Raw genomic sequence first — 14,494 nt, 5'->3', positions numbered from 1 at the left:
ATCATCCGAAGACTCATGACGACCTGCAAGGTGAGCTCCTCTCTCTCTCTCTCTCTCTCTCTCTCTCTCTCTCTCTCTCTCTCTCTCTCTCTCTCTCTCTCTCTCTCTCTCTCTCTCTCTCTCTCTCTCTCTCTTTACTCTCTACTCACTCTATGTTTCTTGAACTTATCTTTAAGCAAACGATGCATCCACATCTTTTATATTTTTACCCAAAACTTATATATCCAATTTCTACATAATCTTCCAAATTAACCACGAAAATTTCAATATTTTAACATAAATTAACCATCTTTCCTACTAGTCATTGTGTTTCTGATACCCTCTCCTAATGTTCCCTTTCTACTGCAATAGCTATGACAGCTTTACCTCTCTATACCAATTTACGGGGTTGGATTGTGGATGAAAGTAGACAAAGAATGACCCATCTTGGTCACAACCACTCCTTAGCCTCCATCGTCATCTAGCAGTCATTCCAAAGCCTCAGCCTCGTCGAGACCATTGCCGGCTTCCGAGTAAACAACCGATCTCTGCTTGATCTTCACCTCATCCAAGCTTACCAGGTAAGAGTGACACCTTTCATTAATTGCTTAGTAGTATAGCTTGATGTCTATAATTAAATTTAGGATTAAAAACCTCAGGTGGTGGTATCTAATCTCGCAGACAATAACATTAGGAAGCCGATTGGTGTTGGAGTAACTTCTATCATATGGGAGATATAACGAGGTTAATACAATCTTTTCCTCCTTTCTAAATCTTTTTCACTTAACACCATCCGGAAAAATGGGGATAGAAATAATTTTTGGAAAAAGTATTATCACTCATATGTCATATAGGAGTTTTATATAGGGATGATACATGTAATTTTTCCTTTCTTTTTTAAGAAATAGTTAAGAAACCATTGCAAGTGGGTGAATCTGGCACAACCGTTAAGTTGCTTTTGTCTCATTGCAAGGCTCCTGGTAGGGTTGCTTGATTTGACTGCAAACATTGCCAATCAAATTTAAGGAATGGGAGGGAGGATCCAACCCCGGATCAACAAATTAAATTAAGAATACCAAATGATAAATCAATCAATATTACTAAAACGTTCCCTCCCCTCTACCCCATCACCCAAAAAAAAATAGAGTAAGAAAAAAATTCCCAAGAAACAAACATATCCTATTCTTGAATCCAATGTTGCTGCTGCCCATTTCTAGAGGCTAATTAAAGCCCTCTCCCATTTCCGGCCCCCAGCTACCAACCTCCTTTCAATCACACCAACAAAAATAGTTATATTCCTAGCGCAGTCCATCCTCGTTTCAACTCAAGGCAGCAAAACCTCCTCCCCTCATCATCTGTTTGAACTCTTTGTAGTTAACCATGCCATCCCCATCAACATCAACCTTTTTAATCATCCTCTTACAGTCCTCTACGGTTCTTCCTTGCTTGAGTCCCAAGGATGCCAGAACCGATCTCAATTCTTCGACAGTAATGAACCCATCCCCATTTTGATCGAATACGTTGAATGCTTCCCTCATGTCTTCTTCCTCATCCCTCTCGTCCATTATTGTTTGATACAATGCCCCGAACTCATCGATATCAACACACCCATCTCCATTTACATCAATCTTCTCGATCATCTGGACCAGGTCATCATCTGGGATGAAGATGCCCAAATTTTGTAGCGAGTCGCTGAGTTCCTTCTTCGTAATCCGGCCATCTCCGTTCCGGTCGAACATTTGGAATACCCGCTTCAGCTCAGCCGGATCCATGATAAGCGACTTTGAATTTGCTAGCGGATGTAGGATGTAGGATGTCCGATGTGGGATGTGGGTGCCGGCGGCGACGACTTCGATGACAAAGATGAAGACGAAGACGAAGACGAAGACGAAGACGAAGACGACGGCGAAGTAGAAGAGCTGAGACCCTTTATCCCCCTCTCTATATATACTTGTATGTATAGTTGGAATTGGAGAACCAAGAAGACGGAAGGGATGGAGAGGTAGGCAGATATGCTTTTTAAGTCTATTGAGGGGAAACAAAATAGAGAGAGAGACTGTGTATTAGGAAGGTTACAGAAAAGGAAAATCCTTACCAGAACGGTTGGCATATAGGCCTAATATTTGCATCTTGTGGTGGCTACTGGTGATGTTGGAGAAAAAAATGGAGCTAATTGAGGATCTTAAGAAAGGAAACAACGGATAAAAAATTGAGGGTTCCCCCTAGAAAGCCGTTGATACAATGATTCTAAGATTGATGGCCTTATAGCTGTCCTTGGTTTGCATTATTATCTCACAAAGACGCGTTCTTCTTCTGCTCTTCAGGATCTCCAAAGACGTGAGTTGTTGCTTTTCTCCTTCTTGAATTTGAGAGAGAGAGAGAGGACCGTTAATCGCGGGCCAAGCGGTGTGGCTGGTTGTGGGGACCGTTGGAGCCGTTGGATAATCGAAAAGGGTAACCCAGCTGGGCGAATAGGAGGATTGTGACATATGTGAAGGTTGGCACGATTGGTGGAATTTGGGATTCCTTTACGAGGGTTACAGAGTAGTTAATCTTACGGATGACTACAAGGGCTACCCGTGCGCAAACCCTACGTTCACCAGAAGTTCCAACCTCTTTGACTGTTACCTTCCCCTCCCTACCTTCAAGAAAATAAATAAATAAATTTGAAAGTTGATAGAATTTCAGCCTCAAATTCCTAAGTGGTTAAATGCCTATTATGAAATTGCCATTCTGAAATATCATTTTCAAGATTTTCTACAACTTCTAATAAACTGGCTGATAGAATTCACGCATTATACAACACTTGGAGATCACATAAATACACAATAATGAATGTGGAGATGGGTATAGGAATACCAGAATCTATTACTCTTCACAGTAACAATCGTTAGTCTTTGTAATATCTTAACTTGACTAGTGTGACTTACCTGTGGACTGGCAAGAGTACTAGACAGAGGAGGTCAATACTTTCTTGGTTGGTGGCAGTGGAATGTCAAGAAGGGAGAAGTCACCCCACTTGTACCTGTTCAGCCTACCAACAATGCTGGAGAAACCAACAGGAGGTGTGGGCAGTAAGGTAAAATTTAAACTTATAAGAGGTTAGGTATGTAGGAGGTGTAACAGACATTGGGGTGTTGAAATGGCCAACCAGTGGATAACAACTGGCCAGCAAGTTTGCCTGATAGAACCTGAATTCTGGATTCTATGTATAATTGTGGGCCCCACACACACCTCTCTTCCATACAAACCTCCTAGTTCTCTTGATAGTAATCAGTGGGGATTTAACATATGCAATAAAATATATATATATATATATATATCATATAATTAAAGGCTCAACCCAAACAGGCCTTAAGCCTAATTCGCTGGAGGGAGTATAAAAGGGGTTAGGGCATCACCTAACTCACAATTTGATTTGTGGTTACCCTTAACAGCAAGAAGAAGAGAGAAGAAGAAGGAACTCACCGATCTTAGGGTATTATTGGACCAAGTCTGCACTAAGTGAGTATTTAATTGTTGTATTAGGGTTAGGAAAGTAAAATTTGTACTAGTAAGGTAGCTAGGGTTAGGATTTTTACCAACAGTGGCAATCCCCATAATTACTTGCCAATAAGTAAAACCCCAACCTAGGGAAGGTTCCAAAGACCCAATTTACTGGAAATTGATCCCTGTGAGCCTTAGAAGATGGAAATCCTTATTATTTAAATAAAATTTGTATAATCAAAGTGGAATAAGGGTTAAATGCTGCAGAATTTAAGTAATCTTTGTGAAACCCTAAGATTTCTGTAGAATTAAATCTTGTTATCCCATGCTTTAGAAATTAAATGCCAATAGAGGGTTCATAGGAAGTTTACCTTACATATTAATTTAGTACATAATCAATTTGTACTATGGAAGATAGGCAGGAACTGAATTTAGCCAAAACAGAGAAGAATAGGACTAGCAGAATCAAATTCTGAAAAAATAGGGGGAACCGGCGGGACACGACCGGCTAGCCAGTTATCGCCACTGTCTCCCACCGGTTAAAGTCCTAGAAGCCAGTTAGGCTACTGCATAGATGTGAAACCTTCTGAACCTATTGGAGACTTAAAATACATATAAATTAGGACTATATGGCCTATAACTAAATTGAATTCAATGCTTGCAAACCTTGATCCCGAGGGTTTCAAGTGGGAATGGGACACCTTTACCTAGTCTAAGACCTAACAAGATGGGTTAAGAATCAAAATACCCTACTCAAAACAAATAACTAGTAGAATTTGTATATATTTAATGATTTAAACCTTTTATGGAATAGGAAATTTGACTTGCAATGTGGAAACCTACCCAACTCAAAAAAAAGGGATTTCTCTAATTTTAAATACCAAGGTGAGTGGGTGCCTTGCCTTTGTTTATGGAGTGTTTTTAGTATAGTCTTGCCTGCAACTCATGTATTTGATGTGTGCATATACCTATTATCTATATTGACATAGGTTGGTGGATAGAGAAGTTAGAATAGTTAAGGTAGGTAAGTTGGGACACTGATGAGTGCCCAATGTGCATTGTGGTATTGTGTGAGATGGATGATGACTATGCATCATATAGACTATGTGTGTTAGGATATCACCACCCGAATGCTACAACCCCTTGTCAGCAGGGGGATAAGTACTGATTAATTCCGATATGTGGCTACCTCATCAGTAGTATACTTCCATGGTACGACGTACTATACCTAGGGATGGATTGTAGCATGATACAACATGTTGTATACCTGACTACCCGAGGTTACTAACCTAGAGGTTAGCCCGGGGACCAAGGCTCTAACCAGAACTGGCTGACTCCTACTAGCAACTAGCTTGTATTCTTGAGGCCCAATATACAGGGTAGGGAATACCACCTACATTGCGTAGCACTATTTCACCGATATCAGACTTAGTAATGGACTAGGAAGTAGTGTGATGAGCACATTTATGTGTGAAATCTAGGGTAGTAAAACATGCATTTTACATATTTAGAATGAAGCTACCTTGGGTTTTACTCTCTTTTTGCAGGTTTTATATTTTCAAGGTATTAAGGACTATCAGGCGCTATATCTCCAATTTTACACGTAAAGAGGTCCTATTTCTTTTCATGATTGCGAAGAGGACGAAATTCTGAGCAAGATGGACGTGTTCAATTAAAAGTACATATTCGTTTGGTCATCCGTACAAATGATTATTCTTTTCGGGCCAGAAAAAGAATAATGGATTAGAACTGAACTGAGATGTAGAACCAGCCCATTTGCAATTGTCTCAGAGGTACAAGGAATATTTTAAATGCCAACAAGGATCCATGGACCACATCCTTAAGTGATTGAAGATTCGTTTTTGGTAACAACAACTACCTAGTGTAGTTGGTGAGTTATGGTGTGCAAAATTCCCTACCGCAACAAGAGGTCTCAAGTTCGAATCTCATGGTTGTTTTTTTTAGAGCATTTTGTTGAAGATTTCCTGCTTTTCACTCAGGCAAGAAGAGAAGAAAAAAAAAAGGAGCAATAAAGATTGTCCAAATCTTCTCTCTCCTCCACATCATCACCAAAAATTGTCCAAATCACACAAAGCAAGAAGAAAATCGTCCCTTGGAGGGAGGAAAAAAAAAAGGGAAAGAAAATAAGCAAACAAATTATAGGAAATTTCTTAAAGTTTATTTCTCTCTTCTCTCTCCTCCACCTTAGCACTTTTGGTCTCAAAAGATCTCATAATCAATTGTGGGTTTCTCTCTTTTAGGAAAGAGAAAATTGTTACCCTACCTCCCCATTCCCTATAAATACAACTCATGTAAGAGGAGGGGAGACAATTCCTTATTCTTCTAGTTTTTTTTTTTAGTTGCTCTCTCTCTCCCTCTCTCACTCTTTAGTTTTAGTTCTTCTCTATTTTTGCTTTAATCACTTTTGTAATAGTTTTTTATGTCAATTAATGCAAGCACTCTTTTATTCTTATTCAGCCTTTTTATGTTTATGATTTATGCAATTGAGTTGTAATTTTTTAAGTTATAGTTCTAGGCTTAGATCTAGGTGACAAGATCACGAGCCGTGGAGCAATTTTTTTTCAAGTTCAAGCATTGATTCAAGTAAGTAGGCTCCTTCAGTAGTCTTCTCTCCCCCCTCTCATTCCCTCTTCTGACTACCCTTTCTTTCTTAATTTAGGATTTTTATTTTCAGTCGTTACATTATTGTTATCCCTTTCCCACAAGGTTCATGGCTAGTGTATGTGTTGGCTTTGCCCCTCCTAGCCATAGAACCATCAATTTATTGTTTTTATTTTAATTGTCTTACTTTCCCTAAAGCCAAGTAGAGAAACCCTTGTAAGAGTGACTCTCTGGTCAAGTAGGGAAGCTCATATTATGATGCATCCCTCGGGCTAAGTAGAGAAACCTACTTGTGAGTCTCTCTCTAGCTTTATCCCCTTTCTTTTACTTTATTTTTATTTTAGCATTTTTTTCCTTTATTTATTTATTTATTTTTAATTACGTGGGTTGTTTATTTTCAGTTATTTATTTATTTAATTTTAATTGTGTGTCTTGCGTCTTTAAATTCTTAGATGACGAATGGTTAGGACGTTATTTTAGATACATATGTTTAGGACGGTAATTAGAATTAGATCACAACCATTAATCGGTTCACTTTCACATTATTAAAAGAAATAAAAAAATAAAGTGCTGCTCTCCCTGTGTTCGACCCATAGCTACTCTGATCCGTACGCTTGCGGTTACATTTTAAATCTCAAACAAGTTTTTGGTGCCGTTGCCGGGGAGACAGTTCCATGTTATTTTTCGCTTTCTTTTGGTAAATCGAAGTGTTTTGTTTGCTTTGTTTTATTTTTTCTTTTCTTTTATTGAATTCCTGAGAAGAACAACTTGCAATAATAGTTGTATCGGTGGAGATCGTCATGCCTCACAGTATGATAAAGATAAGTTTTGCCTTGTAGCAGTACCTCAGGAATTGACCTGAGCAACCCCGAATCCTTGCCGGTAAGCTCCCAAAAATCCAAAAAAATAAAAAATCATTAAAAAAAAAGTTTTCTATCCATTCTTTTGTGCTTGTCTTACTTTAGTTGTGGGTAGTTTTCTATTGCATGAGTGTTAAGTGGGTACGTAATACTAAGAATTGGTTAGAAGAAGAGATCCAACAAGTAGTGACCCTATACGTTCGCTCTCTTTAAAACCCTTCAATATGAGAGACCAACAGCAAAACCCTTCACCTAAATCTTTGAAAGATAGGTTCTACCCTGCTAGAACAGCCCAACCTTCCTGCATAGTTCTACCACAAGCCCAGGACAATAATTTTGAACTCAAATCTCAATACATCACTATGTTGCCCCACTTTTATGGGTTGACATCTGAGGATGCATACCTATTTCTAAGGGAATTTGAAGATGTATGTGTTCTAATTAAGATCCAACAGCTTTCTGATGATGCTGTTAAGCTTAGGTTTATCACTTTTGTATTGAAAGACCAAGCTAAGAAGTGGTTGTATGGGTTACCCAAAAATTCCATAACCTCATGGGAACAGTTCACAGTTTTCTTCCTTAAGAAGTTTTTCCCAACTCACAAGACCAATAAGCTTAGAAGTGATATCCTTCAGTTTAGACAAAAGCCTAGTGAATCATTTTCCAAACTTATGGAGAGATTCAAGGATCTACTCCAAGAATGCCCTCACCATGGCCTAGACCTATGGCATTTATGTCAAATAATTTATGAGGGTATTGATTACCCAACTAAACAAATGATAGAGTCTATGTGCCCGAAGGGATTCACATCCTTTACAGATAAAGGAAAGGCATGGGAATTCTTACTTGACTTAGCTGACAAAACCCGTGAGTGGGAATCCACCCAAGAGAGTGAAAGAACCATAGGAGGGAAAGGATATTTTATGGATGGGATGGTAGTGAAGGAAGCCCATTTGGATAGCCTAATCAAGAGGATTGAGGCTATTGTTCCTAGAGAGCCATCATCAGTCAATTTGGTTAAGATTTGTGCTTGGTGCCAGTCCCCTGGACATGTCATAGAAGAATGCCCCAACACCTCTGGGGGCACTTCTAATGATAGTGTTAATGCCTTATACCAGAATAATCCATATAGTAACACCTACAATCCAGGATGGAGAAATCACCCAAATTTCTCTTGGAATCAAAGCAACCAAGCAGTGCCTTCCAATTTTCATAATCAAGGTCAACCTGGACCCCAAAGGCCTCCCTTTGCACAACAATCTTTTTTCTAAAATACTTTTCCTAGGTCAAATGTAGGACCTCAGGCTAGTTTTCCTAGGGCCCCTCTCCTATCATCTTATCAGCAACCCCCTGGGTTTACCAACACTGGAGAGGGAAGTAGAATAAGTGACTTGGAAAAAAATATGGCCCTCCTCATGACAAGCTATCAAAATCTTATGAGAGAACTTACCCAAGTTGTCTCAATTATGCGTGAGAGGGAGAAGGGAACTTTACCCAGTCAACCAGAGCCTAACCTTAGGCATCATCAGCCTGTTAGTTCACAAGCACTAATTAATGCACCACTAAATATAGTACAGGGTCAGACCCAACAAGGGCCCTCTAACCAATGTAATGTTGTTTATGCCCTTAGGAGTGGTAGAGAGTACCAACAGAGCGTTCCTAAATCTTCCTCATTTATTACTCCTGTTAACTCTCTTTCAGTTGAGGACACAAGTGTGCCTCTTGTTCCAGGTTCGTCTGATGAACCTAAAGATTTTTTTGAAACTAAAGATGATTTGGTTAAGAAAACCAAAAATGATTCTTCTGAATAGGGGCAAATCCCTAACAGTCCTTATGTTCATCCTGTCCCATTTCCTAATCGCTTGGTAAACAAAAGGAAGACTGCTTCCATGGATAAAATTTTAGAAGTCTTCAAAAAGGTAGAAGTGAACATCCCTCTTTTGGATGCCATATCCCAGATCCCTGCCTATGCAAAGGTACTGAAAGATTTGTGTACTCACAAATGTATCACTAGTGTGCCCAAAAAGGCCTTCTTGGCAGGTAACATTAGTTCCATAATTACTCAGCCTATAGCAGCCAAGTATAAGGTTCCAGGGAGCCCTACCATATCTTGTGTCATAGGCAACACCTACATTGAGCATGCCTTACTTGACCTTGGCGCAAGTGTGAATATTTTACCTTACCATGTGTACAAGCAACTAGGATTGGGAGAATTGAAAGCCACTGGAACTACTCTTCAGTTGGCAGATAGGTCTGTTAAGATTCCTAAAGGGATGGTTGAGGATGTCTTACTAAAGGTGGGGGAATTTATTTTCCCTGTTGATTTCATTGTGTTAGATACTAAGCCCTTCTCAACCAAGGATGAGATCCCAATAATTCTAGGAAGACCATTCTTGGCTACCAGTAATGCATTAATCAACTGCCGGAATGGTTTCCTAAGGTTATCTTTTGGTAACCAAACTATTGAGTTTAACATGTTTAGGATAGGAAAGCAACCACACATGGAAGAAGAGATCAATATGCTTGAGGATTTTCTGGATTTTTCTGATGATTTAATTACCAACTTTGATATTGATTTTGATTCAGAATTCCAAGAGTGTATGGATGAGTTGGATGATGATAGTGAAAATTTCTTTTCTGAAGTCTTGAGTCTTCACACACCTGTGGAGCCCTTAGGACCCCTTTCCAATTCCATTCCCAAACCTTCCATAGTTGAGCCCCCTAAGCTAGATCTTAAGGAGTTGCCATCTAATTTGAGGTATGCTTTCCTAGGGCCTGACCAGACTCTTCCTGTAATAATTTCTTCAAATTTGACTTCTAGCCAGGAAGAGGAGTTACTTAAAGTGTTAAAAGACAATAAGGAAGCCCTAGGTTGGACCATGGCTGATATCAAGGGTATAAGCCCTTCTATTGTGCAACATCATATACATCTTATGGAGGATTCCAAACCATCCACGAACCCCAAAGAAGAGCTAACCCAGTGATGATGGAAGCCATTAAGAAAGAGATCCTAAAGTGCTTGGATCATGGAATTATTTATCCTATTTCTGACAGCCAATGGGTAAGCCTAGTTCACGTAGTGCTTAAGAAGTTTGGGGTGACTGTAGTTCCTAATGCCAATAATGAACTAATTCCAACCCATGTCCAATCAGTGTGGAGAGTGTGCATAGACTACAGGAAACTTAATATGGCAACCTAGAAGGACCACTTCCATTGTCATTCATTGACCAGATATTAGAGAGGTTAGTTGGACATGAATACTATTATTTTCTTGATGGATATTTCGGCTATAACCAAATCCCAATTGCTTCAGAGGACCAACATAAGACCACTTTTACATGCCCATATGGAACATTTGCTTATAGGCATATGCCCTTTGGGCTTTGCAATGCCCCTGCTACGTTCCAACAATGCATGATGAGCATTTTTTCTGACATGGTCAAAAAATTCTTAGAAGTATTTATGGATGACTTTTCAATTCATGGGAATTCCTATTCTGAATGTTTTTATCATCTTTCCCTTGTTTTGAAAAGGTGCATATCTAAGAATTTGGTTTTGAATTGGGAGAAATGCCATTTTATGGTTAAATCTGGTATTTTTTTAGGCCATGTAATATCCAAGGAGGGAATTACGATAGATAGAGCAAAAGTGGATTTAATTGATAATTTACCACCTCCTTAATCTGTTAAGGACGTCCGATCTTTTCTTGGGCATGCGGGCTTCTACAGAAGGTTTATTATGAACTTTAGTCAGTTAGCCCGACCTCTCACTTCATTACTTGCCAAAGATCAAACTTTTGAGTTTTCTAAAGAGTGCCTAGGATCCTTCAAACAACTTAAGAAGGAGTTGACCAATGCATCCATTGTTCAACCACCTGTTTGGACTAAACCTTTTGAACTGATGTGTGATGCTTCGGATTTTGCCATAGGAGCGGTTTTGGGTCAAATGATTAATAAGTTGCCCACTGTCATTTATTATGCTAGTAGAACCTTAAATGATGCACAACTCAATTATACAACCACTGAAAAAGAATTTTTAGCGGTTGTGTTTGCATTAGAAAAGTTTCGGTCTTACTTAATTGGTTCACATGTGGTGGTGTATACTGATCATTCTACTCTCAGATACTTAGTTCAAAAGAAGGATGCCAAAGCCCATCTTATTAGGTGGGTTTTACTTTTGCAAGAGTTTGATTTAGAAATTAGGGATAAAAAAGGAGTTGAAAACCTAGTTGTAGACCATTTATCCCGGCTTCCCAATTCCTTGACTGTCGATTCTCTAGTCACTGAGAACTTCCCAGATGAACAGTTATTTGCAGTGTCCAATGAACTATGGTTTGTTGACATTGTCAACTTCTTAGTTTCAAGTGTGACTCCGGATCACTGGTCCACCCAAGATGAGCATATCATTCCCAAGTTAAGCACTTTTTCTGGGATGATCCTTATTTGTTTAGGATATGTCTGGATCAGATTATCCGACGATGTGTTCCTGATCATGAGTAACATTCTATTCTCTCTTTTTTCCATGATTATGCATGTGGTGGACACTTTAGACCTAAAAATGCTACCGCAAAGGTTTTCCAAAGTGGATTTTATTGGCCCACTTTTTTTAGAGATGTTTTTGATTTTTGCAAGGCTTGTCCCGCCTAACCATATCAATAAGAGGAACATGATGCCCCTCAACTTTATTTTGGTAGTTGAGATCTTTGATGTATGGGGCATCAATTTCAGGGGACCATTCCTTAATTCCTTTGGAAATTTGTACATACTTTTGGCTATTGATTACATTTCTAAATGGATAGAGGCCATACCTTGTAAATCTAATGACCATAAAATGGTGGTCCAGTTTCTCAAAGAGAACATTTTTTTCCGTTTTGGTGCACCACGTGCAATAATTAGTGATAGGGGTACTCATTTTTATAATTGGTCTTTTTGAGGCCTTAATGAAAAAGTATGGGATCACCCATAAGTTATCTACCCCTTATTGCCCCCAAACTAGTGGCCAAGTGGAGGTGTCTAATAGGAAGATCAAACAAATCTTGGAGAAAATTATTAATCCCAACCGTAAGGATTGGTCCCTTAGGCAAATTGATGCCTTGTGGGCCCATCGGATTGCATTCAAGATCGACCTTGGTCAGTCTCCCTATCGTTTGGTGTATGGAAAAGCTTGTCACTTACCAGTTGAGTTGGAGCATAAGGCCTTTTGGGCCATCAAGAAGCTCAACTTTGATTTGTTTGATGTGGGAATTCATCGTAGGCTCTAACTATCTGAGTTGGAGGAACTTAGAAATGATGCCTATGAAAGTTCTAGGATTTACAAGGAAAAGACCAAAGCTTTCCATGATAAGCACATTCTGCGTAAATCTTTTGCAATTGATGATAATGTCTTATTGTACAACTCTCGATTGCATCTTTTCCCTGGTAAACTTAGATCTCGATGGGATGGACCGTTTATTGTCCATAATGTATATCCCCATGGGGCTGTGGAGATTCTGAATCTAGGAACAGGGGTAATTTCGAAGGTTAATGGTTAGCGTTTGAAACCGTTCCTCGAGTTTCCTACTAGTGGTAGTGAAGAGGTCATGGATCTCCATGAACCTCTTTAAACTGATGAATAACTTTTAATCAGGCATGACCACTTCGCATTGTCTTCGCTTTTAATTCTTTCCATGCATTGAGGACATTGCATGACTTAAGTGTGGGGGAGGGAAACCAGTTTTTGCTTTTTCCACTTTATTTTGTTTGTTTTTCTTTTTATTTTTGAGCTTGCTAAGGATGAAGTCCTACTTTGGCTTTTGGCTAATGATCATACCATTCGGTTGCTTGATGTATAAAAATAAAAGTTTTGATTAAGGTACCCATTTTGAACGTATAAAAACCTTGTTGAGAAGAAAGAAACAAGCCTGTGTCTTAAGATGGAACTTTCTTTTGAAAAATAAGAGACCCTTGTTTTATGGTGTTGGACCGGATGTAAGTTTGTCAGTTCCTTGTACTTTTGATTTGGAATTGAGAGATTCTTTTTAATTTGGCATGAGTTGACAAATGCACAATTTTAAATAAAGTGTGAAATGTGGTCTAAAGAAGAATAAGAGTTCACTCCCTTGGAACTAGACAGGGCATTACGCCTCAGGAAGCGTGGTGTCTTGATCAAAATTCCCAGGGAGGAAACTTCTGAAAGAACTCTAGCATCACTGTCTTTGTGGGCATATACAAAAAGTGAAGCTACATAGTAACTTAGGTGTCTGGTGTTTGCTCCACCATGTCATTCAGGCCAAAAGTAGTGGAGTAGAATAGAGTTTATTAAGCGAAAAAAGGTGAAAAAAAATGTGCAAATGTCATTAATGCTAGGTAACATGTTTGGTCAAAAACACCCCAACGCCTTAGTCATTAGTTCCCTATTTCTTCACAAGTGGTTTTTTCTTAAGATAAGGATGTTTTGGAAGAGACGAAGTGAGTTACAAATTAAGAAAATGCTAGTGCCTGGAATTGATAAAGGGTAATAAAGTTCAAGTGTGGGGGTCCCTTGTAAGAGGAATTATCTTTGCTCCGGATCGGTATGTCCCTTACCTTTAGCCAAGGTTGGGATTTGTTTATTCTAAATTTTGGGTGTATATTCACTGCAAACACCCACAAGACACAACTCGTCCACTAGGGGTGACCTAGGGGTTTAAAGACTTGTTGCACATGCTAAGTACACCCGTGATTCGTACGAAAGTGAGTTAGGTTTTTTTTATTTTTATTCTTTTTCTTTTTGTTTTGCTCGAGGACTAGAAAAGTCTAAGTGTGGGGGAATTCTGATGAGCACATTTATGTGTGAAATCTAGTGTAGTAAAACATGCATTTTACAAATTTAGAATGGAGCTACCTTGGGTTTTACTCTCTTTTTGCAGGTTTTATATTTTCAATGCCTTAAGGACTATCGGGTGCTATATCTCAAATTTTACATGTAAAGAGGTCCTATTTCTTTTCATGGTTGCGAAGAGAATGAAATTCTAAGCAAGATGGACGTGTTCAATTACAAGTACACATTCATTTGGTCAACCGTACAAGTGATTATTCTTTTCGGGTCAGAAAAAGAATAATGGGTCAGAACTGAACCGAGATGCAGAATCAACCCATCTACAGTTGTCCCAAGGGTATGAGGAATATTCTAAATGCCAACAAAGATCGATAGACCACATCTTTAAGTGATTGAAGATTCGTTTTTGGTAACAACAACTACCTAGCATAGTTGGTGAGTTGTGGTGTACAAAATCCCTTGCTTATTAGGAGGTCTCAAGTTCGAACCTCTTAGCTACCATTTTGTTGAGGTTTTTTAAGAAAATTTTCTCTCTTCTACTTATCACTTAAAGGAGGTCGGCCAAGATGGTTGTATGCAAGTTTGAAGAAGAGAGAGGGAAAATAAAGAGAAAAAATAGGAAAGAAGAAGAAAAAAAAAAGACAAGGGCATGGATGGAATTTCCCATTAAAATAGAATATTGTCCAAATCCAAGCAAGAAAAATCGGCCAAAGGGGGTTTCATGCGCAAGAAGAGAGAGAAAAATAAAAAAA

The 14,494-nt window shown here is 38.9% G+C and overlaps 1 protein-coding gene and 1 non-coding gene across 2 annotated transcripts; both read right to left on the bottom strand.

Moving 5' to 3' along the window:
- Positions 1–999: 999 nt before the first annotated feature.
- LOC122088502 (calmodulin-like protein 3) lies at positions 1,000–2,577 on the bottom strand. Its single transcript, XM_042657789.1, has one exon. It carries the CDS (start codon positions 1,749–1,751, stop codon positions 1,299–1,301), a length of 453 nt encoding a protein of 150 aa, XP_042513723.1. The 5' UTR covers positions 1,752–2,577; the 3' UTR covers positions 1,000–1,298.
- Positions 2,578–7,558: 4,981 nt separating this feature from the next.
- Positions 7,559–7,665, bottom strand: LOC122090217. The gene has a single exon (XR_006143458.1). It is a non-coding gene; the product is annotated as a small nucleolar RNA R71 (small nucleolar RNA).
- Positions 7,666–14,494: the final 6,829 nt, after the last annotated feature.

This window comes from Macadamia integrifolia, chromosome 9 (genome assembly GCF_013358625.1).
Source record: "Macadamia integrifolia cultivar HAES 741 chromosome 9, SCU_Mint_v3, whole genome shotgun sequence".
NCBI lineage: Eukaryota > Viridiplantae > Streptophyta > Magnoliopsida > Proteales > Proteaceae > Macadamia > Macadamia integrifolia.
Note: the sequence above shows the minus strand (reverse complement) of the source record. Positions and strands in the feature narration are given on the sequence as shown.